At 48.6% G+C, this 12,156-nt stretch overlaps 1 protein-coding gene across 3 annotated transcripts in view; it reads left to right on the forward strand.

Moving 5' to 3' along the window:
- Nucleotides 1-12,156, forward strand: part of LOC147630060 (mediator of RNA polymerase II transcription subunit 15a-like) — a 171,217-nt gene that overhangs the window by 156,053 nt on the left and 3,008 nt on the right. For all 3 annotated transcript variants that reach the window (XM_086811671.1, XM_086811672.1, XM_086811673.1), the window contains one exon: nt 8,147-8,338. In XM_086811671.1, coding sequence (XP_086667797.1) covers nt 8,147-8,338 — 192 coding nt within the window. The remainder of the gene's footprint in view (nt 1-8,146; nt 8,339-12,156) is intronic.

Genomic DNA, 12,156 nt, shown 5'->3' on the forward strand with positions numbered 1-12,156 from the left:
AGGTAGAGCTGAGCACATCTTCAAAGCCAGGAAGCTCATACGGAGATCCAGAGAGGAGAGGATTTGCCGATTATGCCACACAGAGGTTGAGATGGAGGAGCATTGCATATGCCGATACCCAGTATACTATGAGATCCGCAGGAGCTTTCACTGTCTATTTCGTGAGGAATTTGGTCCACTTTCCAGGATCATTGACTTCCAGGACCATTGTTGCCTGGGCCTCCTGAGAGGATGAACTTCAAGTAAAATTGGTGAACTTGACCCCACGACTCTTTATTCTTGGTTGCATCAATTTGAAGCTTATTTTGCTACTATAAGGAAAAATGATACTAATAGAGTGATCTTGGCTAGTTGGTATTTATTTTTTTTCAGAAAGGAGACTTCTATTAAGTATGAAAAATTTTACAAAATGGAGATTTCACACCAAGCAAGGTGGAGATCTCAACCAATCAGGAGCCCTATGCTGCCAATAGAGTCCCGAATGAGAGGATGTGAAAAAGATACCAATGTCGCACACTCTCAAAAACTGGCCGCGCTTCCTCTCCGCAGCCCTCGAAGATCCCTGGATTCTCGCCCAGGTAGCCATAATGGTGTGAATAATATCACTCCAAATCCTGCAAAGACACTGAGAAACAAGAACGGGAGTACCCTCAGTGGCCTCAGTGCATCTAGCCTTCCAAATATTCCAGGTTGAGGTGCTAGCAATAATCTCCCAAGAACTCTCTAACCTCTGTGCCGGAGGGACAAAGTGTGAAAGTGGCAAATCCTGAAGACAACACTTCCGAGCAACTCCTTGCCTAACCATAATGGCCAAGCTCCTGTTAGCCCCCTCGAATCTCAACTGAGGCCCAGACTGTGTCAACCAAACGATAGAACCAAAAGAAATGATAGCATCCCTCTTAATCCTACCAAAGAGGTGTGCAATCGCAGACCAAACCCTCTGTGCTCCCCTGCATTCCCATAAACAATGGTAAATTGACTCCGAAACTCCTGCACATCTAGGGCATGCTGGGCAAGCACCAGTAAACAGACCTCCACTGATTGGTGGCCAGACCACCATGAAGGGAAACCTAGATAAAGAAGGAAATCTATGGCTTCCTATAAGAATGCCACAATCTCCACCAAAATACCCTCTGAATGTCAATCGAAATGCCGTAAGACTCCCAATGGGGTCTAAGAGTAGGGACACTCTGAATGTGTCCCAAGATAAGATGTCTGGCATTCCGCACCGTATAACTGAAAAAAGGCATGCTTTTCAAAGGGTTACAAGCATCCTTCCACTCCCACTCACCGGGGTTCCAATGCAAATGTCTGATAGGGCAGCCACCATACAACCAAAGGCTAACACTCTCTGTGATCATCCCTGGGAGGGGTGTCAACAAAGACATGCTTCCCTAATCTGCCAACAACTCTGACTGGACGAATCTGAGGGCCCTCAATAAGGTCCTACACATCACATCTCTCCAGCTGCCATCCATCCTGTACAGAAAAAAAGATTGGTACAGGCCATTCCATGGTGGACTCAGTGGGCTCATGCCCACACCAAATTTGGTATGGGCAGCTTATGTCTTGGACAAGTTTGTCTTAGATCTTAAACAGAGGTTTCTATTGCCCCATTACCTTGAGCGACTCGAAGACGAGTTCATGGGAGCGCATCAAAATGTGCAGCCAGTCCTACAGTTTGCCAACAAAATTTTGAACTTATGTTTGCAATTAGGAATCTCTGATAGGAAAGGTCCTTTATGGCCTTGACACGCAAATCCAATGGGAAGTGCATATGTTTCGGCCAACCACCTTCAAGGATGCACTCTTGCTTGCACATAGTGTTGAGATGAAGTACAATGGCGGAAAGCCCAAGACTTCCAAGCCTTCCACTCACAAGGCACCCACCTTGGGGGGGGGAGAAAGGCCAAAACCAGACGGGCGCTTCCCTAGGACAGAGCACGGGAGCCTCTGGCTCCAAGAACTCAACTAATGCGTCTAAGCTTTTTCCAACCAGAAAGCTTAAGCAGGCAAGACCGGTGGGAAACTGAGTCAAGAAGAGACAACTCAATACAAGGAGGATAGGTGTTTCTTTTGTCACACAAAAGGACACACTTCTAAGGATTGCCCAAAGAAGACTACCACCCCAGCCTCCACAGCTTCCGTGGTGAGCCCCGCTCCCACAGAATAGACAGAAGGGCACCCAAGACCAGGAGTATAGCGCAACGAACTTCTTAAGACTTTTGGCTACATAGGCAGCCAAAGAGTCGTTGTCTTGTTTGACAGCAGGCACCATAGAGGATGTGGTCACGAAACAGGCCGTTCTACGAGCCTAGTTCCTATTGACTTCGGTAGACAAGAAGTTTGAGGGATTTGGGACAGGCATGATGACGAGCATCAAGTTTGAGGCTCAAGGTGCTAAGCTAGTGATTCAAGGCATATAGTTTGTGCGAGACTTTATGGTTTCCCCTCTTGTAGGATCAGACATAATTTTGAGAATTCAATAGTTTCACAAGTTCTAGCCGGACATTGATTGGGACAGGCACACTTTCCCGATTACCCGGAATGTGTCCAAAGTCCCAGTAACCATTAAGTGTGAGCCAGGGATCCCGAACTTTTCTCTCATAAGCCACTTGCAAGCTAAATGGGAAATATGGAAAGGCGCACATTGTGCAATGATTTATATCCTGATTGCTTAGACAGTGGCCAGTGCTTCCAAGCCAAGTGCACAATGGAGTGACCGTCAGCACCGCTGGAGCCAAATTTTCAAGCAATTTGGTGACATGATCGAATACCTTCTAGGAAAGGCCAACCTAGTGGCCGATGCTTTGAGCAAGAAGAGAACCATGACTCTAATTCAAAACACTAGACTCAACCTTGTTAGTATAGGACTAGATGACATGAAGCACACGTACACGGATCTCAAGGAATCCGGTACACAATGGAAATAGGCATTGGATTCCACAGGACCATGCCATTTTTTAATATAGCATGGTTGGCTTTTCTACAAAGGCCGCCTTTGTGTCATCAAGTCGTTCAGGGCAACTCTTCTCCATGATGCCCATGACGCCATCACTAGTGGTCACAGGGGCATGAATTCGACTTTGGAGAAGAAGCTAAAAAGGCAATACTATTGTGGCCAAGAATGAGGCAAGATGTGTTCACTCATGTGCAACACTGTGACGTTTGTTAGAAAGTGAAAGCTCTTCGTGGGAAGAAGATAGGGTTGTTACAGCCTTTACCCATTCCTAAAGGACCTTTCCAAGAGATATCGATGGATTCTATCACAAATCTGTCTCCTAGTCCGGGTAAGCGTAATACTCAGTGCATAACTATTGTTGATAGATTTAGCAAATTTATTATGCTTATTCCATGCAAGGCCAATGTGACCGCCGAAGATGTTGCCCACTTGTTCATTCGGCATAGGCACTCGATTGGTGAGATTCGTAGGATCATAGTGTCAAACCGAGATGCCAAGTTTACCAGTCATTTCTAGAGGGCATTGTTTGACAATTTTTGTACTAAACTGAACTTTTCCAGTGCGTTTCACCCAAAGACAGATGGCCAGACAGAAATCTACAACCAATTGGCCTTTGACGTGCTGAAGTGTTATGTCCACGATCAGCAAGGACTCCTTATGATGCAGCATTTGGAAGACCATTTCAGTCGCTATTGACCACAACCTCGTCTTCAGTACCTGAAGCGAACATATTAACGGAGTCTTACCACGAGATCTTGGAATCAGTTAAAGACAGGCCGGCTAATGCGCACGAGGCCTATACTCGACAGGCCAATAAAGATCGAAGAGATGTGAAGTTCTCATAAGGAGATTGGGTTTATCTTCGAATTATGAAGCAATGCTTGAAACAGGTGGGCAAGCGATGCCCAAAATTATCTTTTAGAAGCTTCGGACCTTTTCCTATCCAGAGAAAGATCAATGAGGTGTCAATGAAATTGAAGTTACCTCTGAGCTAGACTTTGCACGATGTGTCCCACGTCAGTTGGCTAAAACAATATGTAGGTCCAATCCCTTCATAGATTAAAGAGGAAGCGGAACCAAACATTGTTGACAAAGCTGAAGTGATGGTTCCCCAGCAGATCCTTCTGCACCGCTTCAAGCACGGCTCCAGCCGGAGACACAAATAGTTCCTCACGAAGTTTCAAGACCGAGGGACTCACGAAGCGGTTTGGCTTGACAAAGAATTCTCCAAAGACTATCCGGCTTTATTGATGGGCTATCTAGAGGCTATGCAGGTTCCGTCAAGCTAAGAAAAAGGGGATGTCACGTGCATCCTGTACTTGATGCCACGTGGACATATATGTACAACAGGTGCAAGACCTAGAGTGTGGAAACTGGTCCCATGTGAGCCCCAGTCCGGGAGGAGTCAGCCAGGGTTCCACTTTAAGCATTCAAGGTCAGGTGTACAAGTCTCGTACATGGTCTTGGTCAAGTGTGCATTTTCCTACACATGAAGCAATTCTAGTCCATACTGTGAGTCTCCCTTTGGAATGATGTCAGGTGTTCTGAGTGTTTGGTTTGCGACTAGATAGCAGCCATCTGGGTAGAAGCATGTAGCTACATATAGAAGGGGGGCAGCCCTTTGGGTACCCTAGAAAGGGAGTGGAATCCCTTGACTTTGCATGGGGGTAGGCCTTTTAGGCCACCCTTAGGGGCAAAGAGGCCCAAGAAGAGGCTAGCATGCTGTTGGCCAGCCCTAGGGTGGCATGGACAATAAGGTGGCCAGGCCTTGGGGCCTGGGCAGCCTGTCGGCCAGCCCTGTTGGTCTTGACCAGCCAGCCGGCCAGTCATGGAGGCCAGCCCAGCAGGCGGCCAGTCTCAACAGGCAGCTTGGCCAAAACATAGTGGCTGCCAGCAGCCAATTAGGACAGTGTGTAGGGCGGCCAGCAAACAGGTGTGAAGGCACCTAGATTTAATAGCAAATAAGCAGGTCGTGGAGAAATAAGAACAGGCCGACTGCCTTATGGACCCACCGACCAGCACTAGAAGGGCTTATGAATAGCCAAGCATGGATTTCAGTTAAGCATCTGAACATTCACAAAGGGTTGCTGAATTCCAAGGGCCGGGACAGCCAAGGGGAGCTCTCAACCAAGCCGAAGGTTAAAGGTCAAGAACCAGATTTTGTTTACAGATTTGCATCATTCTAATAAAGCAAATACACCATTCGTGGTGGGGACCCTATAGAGGGTATTTGGGACCCAATACTATGTCCGACTCCCTCTCTCTGGACAGTTTTGTATCACCCCAGTGAGATAGCTATGTTTATGTTTTCTTTCTGTTTTATTTTCCATTCCATGATGAGATATGCCCTGGACATTATTGTACCACTTTGGTCTCATAGGCCCATTGGCTCTTTAGTAGACGCTTAATATATCTTTCTCTTCTCTCTCTGTGAGGGTTTCCCGACAAGCTAGACAGAGCATATCATTGTACCACTCTTTAAGAGTGGGGACCCCATGGTACCAGGCAACTACAGGACGATGATGATTGGTCATTACTTGGCCAAACCATATGGCTCTATATTGGAGTCGGAGCTAAGCCAATGGGCAGAGAGGCATGGTCATCGAGCACATGGACAAGCTGGGTTCAGGAGAGGATTTACTACCTTGGATCGCATACTGACACTTCGGGCACTTATTGAAGAGAGCAGGGCACAAAAGAGAAGGATATATTGCTGCTTTGTGGACTTCCGCAAAGCCTTTGATACCGTACCACGTGCCAGGCTTATGCACAGATTGCATGACATTGAGGTACCCGAGGATATGCAGTGGGGGATATATGTTTTGTTTGAGTCTCTGACAGGCAGAGTCCGAGCTCTAGCCGGACTATCTGATAGGGTGACTAGCACGATAGGGGTGAAGGAGGGATGCCCACTATCGCCCACCCTCTTTGGACTGTACATTGATGCGGTTCTCTGATTATGTAGATAGATTGGGAGGCCCAGGGGCATGCGTGAAAGGGGTGTTGATACCCATCTTGTTATATGCTGATGATATTGTTCTAATCTCAGACTCCCCGGAGGGATTACAGAGACACCTGGATGCATTACAGGCTTTCTGTGCGGATAGAGATCTGACAGTGAACCTTGGGAAAACCAAGGTTATGGCGTTTAACACCGCACATGCATGGGTGACGAGATCAGAGCCTCAGTTCACTTTCCAAGGGGAGCCGGTAGAGTACGTCAGGTCATATGTCTACTTGGGAGTTACTTTCACAGGACCGCGTTTCTCCCTGAAGGAGGCAGCAGCAGCTAGATTAGCTCAAGGGCATGCAGCCTTGGGGGCACTTGAGAGGCAGTGTGCACACATACAGTTTCAGGAGCCATGCACCAAATTGTGGCTATTTGATACGCTTGTCACACCGACCCTCCTGTACAGAGCTCCAATTTGGGGTTCCAGTATACATCACAGATCTCAGAGAGGGACAGATGAGGGATGGAGGCAAATGGAGAGACCACTGATTATGATGATTGCCCACATGATTTGGAGCAAATCAGCAGTACCACATGAGATTGTTCGGGCTGAGTTGGGTGCCCCACCAGTAGTAACCGAGGCCCTATTCAGGCAATTACCTTTTTACAGCGGCTATGGGAGCTCCCTCAGCAGAGGTACTCCCGATTGGCATTGAACTCATCCATACAGTTGGCAGAGGATGAAGATACTTATTGCTGGTGCGCTCAGATGAGATCATGGTTTGACCTACATGGTTTGCGGATAGAGGCACTACCACCCTTTCAGTACAGTCTGGATTGTCCATTTTTGGATCTCACCCGCTCAGAGCAAAACCACGTGATCAGGATGGATATCATCAGAGTGGACACAGAGGGGACATGGACTAGCCCCCTTGAGCCCTTGCCTCATTACAAGAGCCATTTTCTACACCTCTCACCAGATGATTTTATCACCCGCCCAGCGTACATGGATGTACACCTATCACATGGGATACGTTGTGCCATTGGACAGATATGGACCTCATCACACCAGCTGCGCGGATTGAGACAGGGCGATATGTGCATCAGATGTTGGATGACCGCATTTGTCAGCTATGCTACCAGGAGGTAGAGACAGAGGAACACTACATTTGCCGATGTACAGTCTATTATGAGATCCGAGGGAGATATCATTGCCTCTTCCGAGAGGGTTTTGGGCCGTTACGCAGGGTCATGGAGTTTGAGGATGAGAGATGCCTGGGATTGTTTCTACTTGAGCTTAGGAGACACAGAGAGACCCTCTTGGCAGACAGGAGGCCGACGAGCCATGATGTACCTAGACAGAGGACCCTAACAGATTTCTTCGGCGCCAGCACCAGCAACCCAACCCACACACCTCGTGATACTTCCTCCATTGGGCCATCCGGGCACCAGCCACGCTCCCAGGAAGTCACCACTGATAGAGCAGTTATCTTATGTCGTGCTCATCGGCCACGCCCACCAGGATCCCGACCACGGCATCCTCACCATCGCAAAATCAGAGCCATTATTGCTCGGCATCGGAGGTGCCTACCTCGCTTCTACGACCTCTCCATTCTAGACAACCCCATGGCGGAGATACTTGATCTAAGGAGAGGGCAACACTTCAACTGATCAGCATACATGGATCTACTTGATATACATTTTCCAGTATTTTCTACTCAGTATCATCTCGGAGTCTTACAGTTCTGTTCTTATAATTGTAGGACAATTAGTTATTGTACTTTTTAGTCTCATTTAGTCGTTCTTTTTGATGAGACACCAACTTCAGATGTACTCTCAGTTTTGGTCTCATAGGCCATTATGGCCTCTTAGAGACGTTAATATATCATTTCATTTCGCTCTCTCTCTCTCTCTCTCTCTCTCTCTCTCTCTCTCTCTCTCTCTCTCTCTCTCTATGTTGTGCATTATCTTCATCCCAAAAGATTGCTGAATTCTGTCCATTGAAGTTACCGATTCTACCCATCAAGCTTCTGCATGTTACAGGGTGACACACCCTATCCTTGTTCTGGTTATCTAAATGCCCACTCCATCACAACGTTTGTTAGGATAAACTTCTGCCTTCCCAGTTCTCCAATAGATCCTGTTGTTACTTTTTCTAATTTATTTGCATGCAAAGTATGCCTTTATGTATCTATTCCATGGGCTAACACTCATCTTTGTTGTTGTCAATCCAGATCAGCCAGAGCTTAGAAGAAGAAATAAATCATATCAACGAACAACTCATTGATACGCGGATTGAAGTAGAGGTTGATGAAATAGAAGCAGCTGCAGCAGCAGATGAAAAGAAGGGTCTCGTGGTGACTTGCACCTATAATGCTGTTTCATTGAATCTGAGTATTCCATTTCAAAGTAGTTTGTTTAATATGGTAAGTGATTCCCCCACCCCCCCCCCCCAAAAAAAAAAAAAAAAAGTTTCCAAATCTGGTAGAACAGTTTTATGAATCAAGTAAAACTTGCTTTGCCCAAGGCACAAACAAAGCAAGTTTGAGAGGCTGAGCTTTCTCCACCAACGTGCGCAAGCTCCCGAGCTCTCTCTCTCTCTCTCTCTCCCCCCCCCCTATTCGCTCCTCTGCCCACCCCCCTCTCTGCGTGCTCCTATGCTCTTCCGCCCCCCCTCTCTGCGCTGCTCAGCGCCTCCCCCTCCCCCCTCTTCCTTATTTTCTATCCCCTCCCATGCAGGTTGGTGCTTCCAGGCTTCTAGGGTTTGTAACTTTATTCGGCAAGCTTCGGCCTATTCTGGTCTTCACCCTCGGGAGGACTCCATGGTAGCCACTCCGTCATCCCCGAACGAAACCGCCATTGCTTGCATTTCCTTCTCGGAAGCGGATCTTCAGGTTCTCGCCACGACTATTGCCTCACTTGAGGCCTCAACCCTGGTCTACAAAATTGTTGGTAGCTGCCTTGTGCACGGACAGCTCGAGGATCTTTTACAGGCCAGCCTCATTGGCGAACCTACAAAGATCACCAATATTCACCCTTTGGGGCGCCGATACTACCAGGTGGAGTTAGACTCACCATCAGCATCAGAAAGAGTTATGCAGCTGAGCCCCTTGCATTGCATACAGCGCAAGCCTTCTTTGCATGGTGGCAGCATGGTTTCGATCCAACATCTGATCCATTGGCTAGCGTTTCGGGCTTCCCAGTGACAGTTTGCTTCCCAGGCCTTCGAAAGGAGTACCTTCCTCTTCTCCTGGTGATTGGTGGTGCCATCAGGAGAGTAATGGAGTCCCCCCCCCACCACTGCTTCGGCCCTCATGAGGGCAGCTGGGATTCCATCCCTCCGCATCTGTGTGGCCTCGCTGGAGTCTGTACCGCATTGTATATCTATTCCTAGCCTCCGGGGTGAAGCCATACAGCAGCGCGTGGAGTATTCAGGCCTTCCAGGACAATGCTTCATTTGCAGACAAATGGTCATTTAGCCAGAGCTTGCCCTCCGCGACAATCTAGGAGACCACCTCTAGTGGTTCCTCCCCCTGGTTCTCGTACCGATCCTCACCAGGGGGTAGAGAGAGAGGCAAGCCCACACGCAGCAAAGCACCAGCCTCAACTTTGGGTGACCCAGCTACTACAGGCAAGTGGCGGACAGTTGGCCCGGCCAAACGACTACCAGAGCTGAGCGCCGCCACTGTGCGCGCTAGGATGGTAGATCTTAGGAGGATTTGGTTCTGTCAGAGAACCATTAAGCATTTTCCCATTGGTGATGCGCCCTCTCCAGTCCCGGAGTGAGCCCCACCAATATGGCGGCCTATCTCTCGTCGGGATTCCCCTCCCCGACCCCCACCAGTGTTCTGAGAGGCATGTTTCTTGGGGCGCCTTGATCATGGGACCAGCCAGGTCTCTTGGAGATTGGATCACACACAGGGAGTTACCCCCGGAGGAGTAGGAGAGAGGCATGACAGGGATCCAGGGTAGAGATAGGCTCAGCATCGACATTGACTTAGCTATCCCTCAGGAGTGGCCGACTCTTATTCTAGACCCAACCCCCCCCAGTGTGGCTAGGCATGTTCACCAGACATGATATCCTCGTGGTGGTCCACGGAGCAGATGAGGATAGTGGTCTGCTCACTTTTTCTATTGGATCCCATGGCAGACTAGAGAGATCAGAGCTTCCTTTGGAGGATTTAAGAGGCTGCACCTTGCAGAGGGTGAAGGTGATTGGTTTTCGGGCATGGGAATGGGAATGGAACATAGATCCAGCACCGGCCAAGGTGGCCAGGGAGAGACTATGGCGGCTATGGATTTGGGAGTGCCCACCTCTCACGCGGCTGTAGTGGGACCCGGGAGAGTGGACTAGGCATGATCCCGCCGATCGGGAGGAGACTCTGGATGCCCCCTTCTTTGCATATATAGCGTGGTTAGGCTGCAAGCTCCATATGCTTGAGATAGATGGCACACCGGCAGCAACAGCACATTGGCAGTCTCAGGGCCTATCACAACGCTTCCTTTCAGATTTCTGGAAGAGGCTTTGGGATAGGTTTTGGCCTAGAAAGATCACTCTCCCGCTCCCCTTCATCCCCCCTGGTTAGGTCCCTCCTACGGGCCTGGGACTTCATGAGGAGTTTTTTGGTACACATCCCCCCGCGTTCACTGGAGGAAGCGAACCGGCAGCCCATTCTGTGGAATGATTTGATCTTAGATGTGCATGGTAGGCCTCTTGGGGCAGCTATGCATATTCTTTGGGCTGGCTGGGAGACCCTATGCCTCACAGTGCTGCCTTGGAAGAGGCTTCAGAGCCTCACCGAGGTACAGATATTGGATTTCACGCAGCATTTGAGAGGCTCTAGCCGGAGGATTACACAGATTGATGCAGCCATTCCCAACCACTAGATTACTGGATCTTTCTTGGATGGCCATCATCATTCTTGGTTTGGGGTTTTTTCTGGGACAAGTGTTCCTCTTCAGGTTATGGGTCTCCCCTTGCCTAGGGAGGATGATGTACCGATCTTTTTTTCTGTACAGAATGGAGGGTAGCTGGAGAGATGTGACATGCAGGACCTTATTGAGGGCCCCCAGATTCATCGAGTCAAATTTGTTGGCAGGTTAGGGAAGCACGTCTTTGTTGAACCCCCCCCAGGGATGATCACAGAGAGTGTTAGCCTTTGGTTGTATGGTGGCTGCCCTATCCGACATTTGCATTGGGACCCCGGTGAGTGGGAGTGGAAGGATGCTTGTAACCCTTTGAAAAGTATGCCTTTTTTCAGTTATACGGTGCGGAATGCCAGACATCTTATCTTGGGACACAATCAGAGTGTCCCTACTCTTAGACCCCATTGGGAATCTTACGGCATTTCGACTGACATTCAGAGGGTATTTTGGCGGAGATTGTGGCATTCTTATAGGAAGCCACAGATTTCCTCCTTTATCTGGGTTTCTCTTCATGGTGGTCTGGCCACCAATCAGCGGAGGTCTGTTACTGGTGCTTGCCCAGCATGCCCTAGATGTGCAGGAGTTTCGGAGTCAGTTTACCATTGTTTATGGGAATGCAAGGAAGCACAGAGGGTTTGGTCTGCGATTGCACCCCTCTTTGGTAGGATTAAGAGGGATGCTATCATTTCTTTTGGTTCTATCATTTGGTTGACACCTTGGCCTCAGCTGAGATTCGAGGGGACTGAGAGGAGCTTGGCCATTATGGTTAGGCAAGGAGTTGCTCAGCAGTGTTGTCTTCAGGATTTGCCACTTTCACACTTTGTCCCTCCACCATAGAGGTTAGACAGCTCTTGGGAGATTATTACTAGCATCTCAGCCTAGAATATCTGGAAGGCTAGATGCACTGAGGCCATTGAGGGTACTCCCGTTCTTGTTTCTCAGTGTCTTTGCAGGATTTGGAGTGATATTATTCACACCATTATGGCTACCTGGGCCAGAATCCAGGGATCTTCGAGGGCTGCGGAGAGGAAGCGTGGCCAGTTTATGAGAGAGTGGGACATTGGAATCTTTTGCACGTCCTCTCATTCGAAACCCTACTGGAAGCACAGGGCTCCTGATTGGTTGAGATCTCCACCTTTCTTGGTGTGAAATCTCCATTTAAAAATTTTCATACTTAATAGAAGTCTCCTTTCTGAAAAAAAAAAAGAAAACTGGCTCCTAAACTGGGCATACCATGACCCTGTGGCACTCTCTGCTTCTAGCCTCTACGATGACTCAAAGGCTAATTTGGGAAGGCGACCACTGCCTAGTGTATATA

Source organism: Cibotium barometz, chromosome 17 (assembly GCF_041138505.1).
Source record: "Cibotium barometz isolate CiBa-2024 chromosome 17, ASM4113850v1, whole genome shotgun sequence".
Lineage (NCBI taxonomy): Eukaryota > Viridiplantae > Streptophyta > Polypodiopsida > Cyatheales > Cibotiaceae > Cibotium > Cibotium barometz.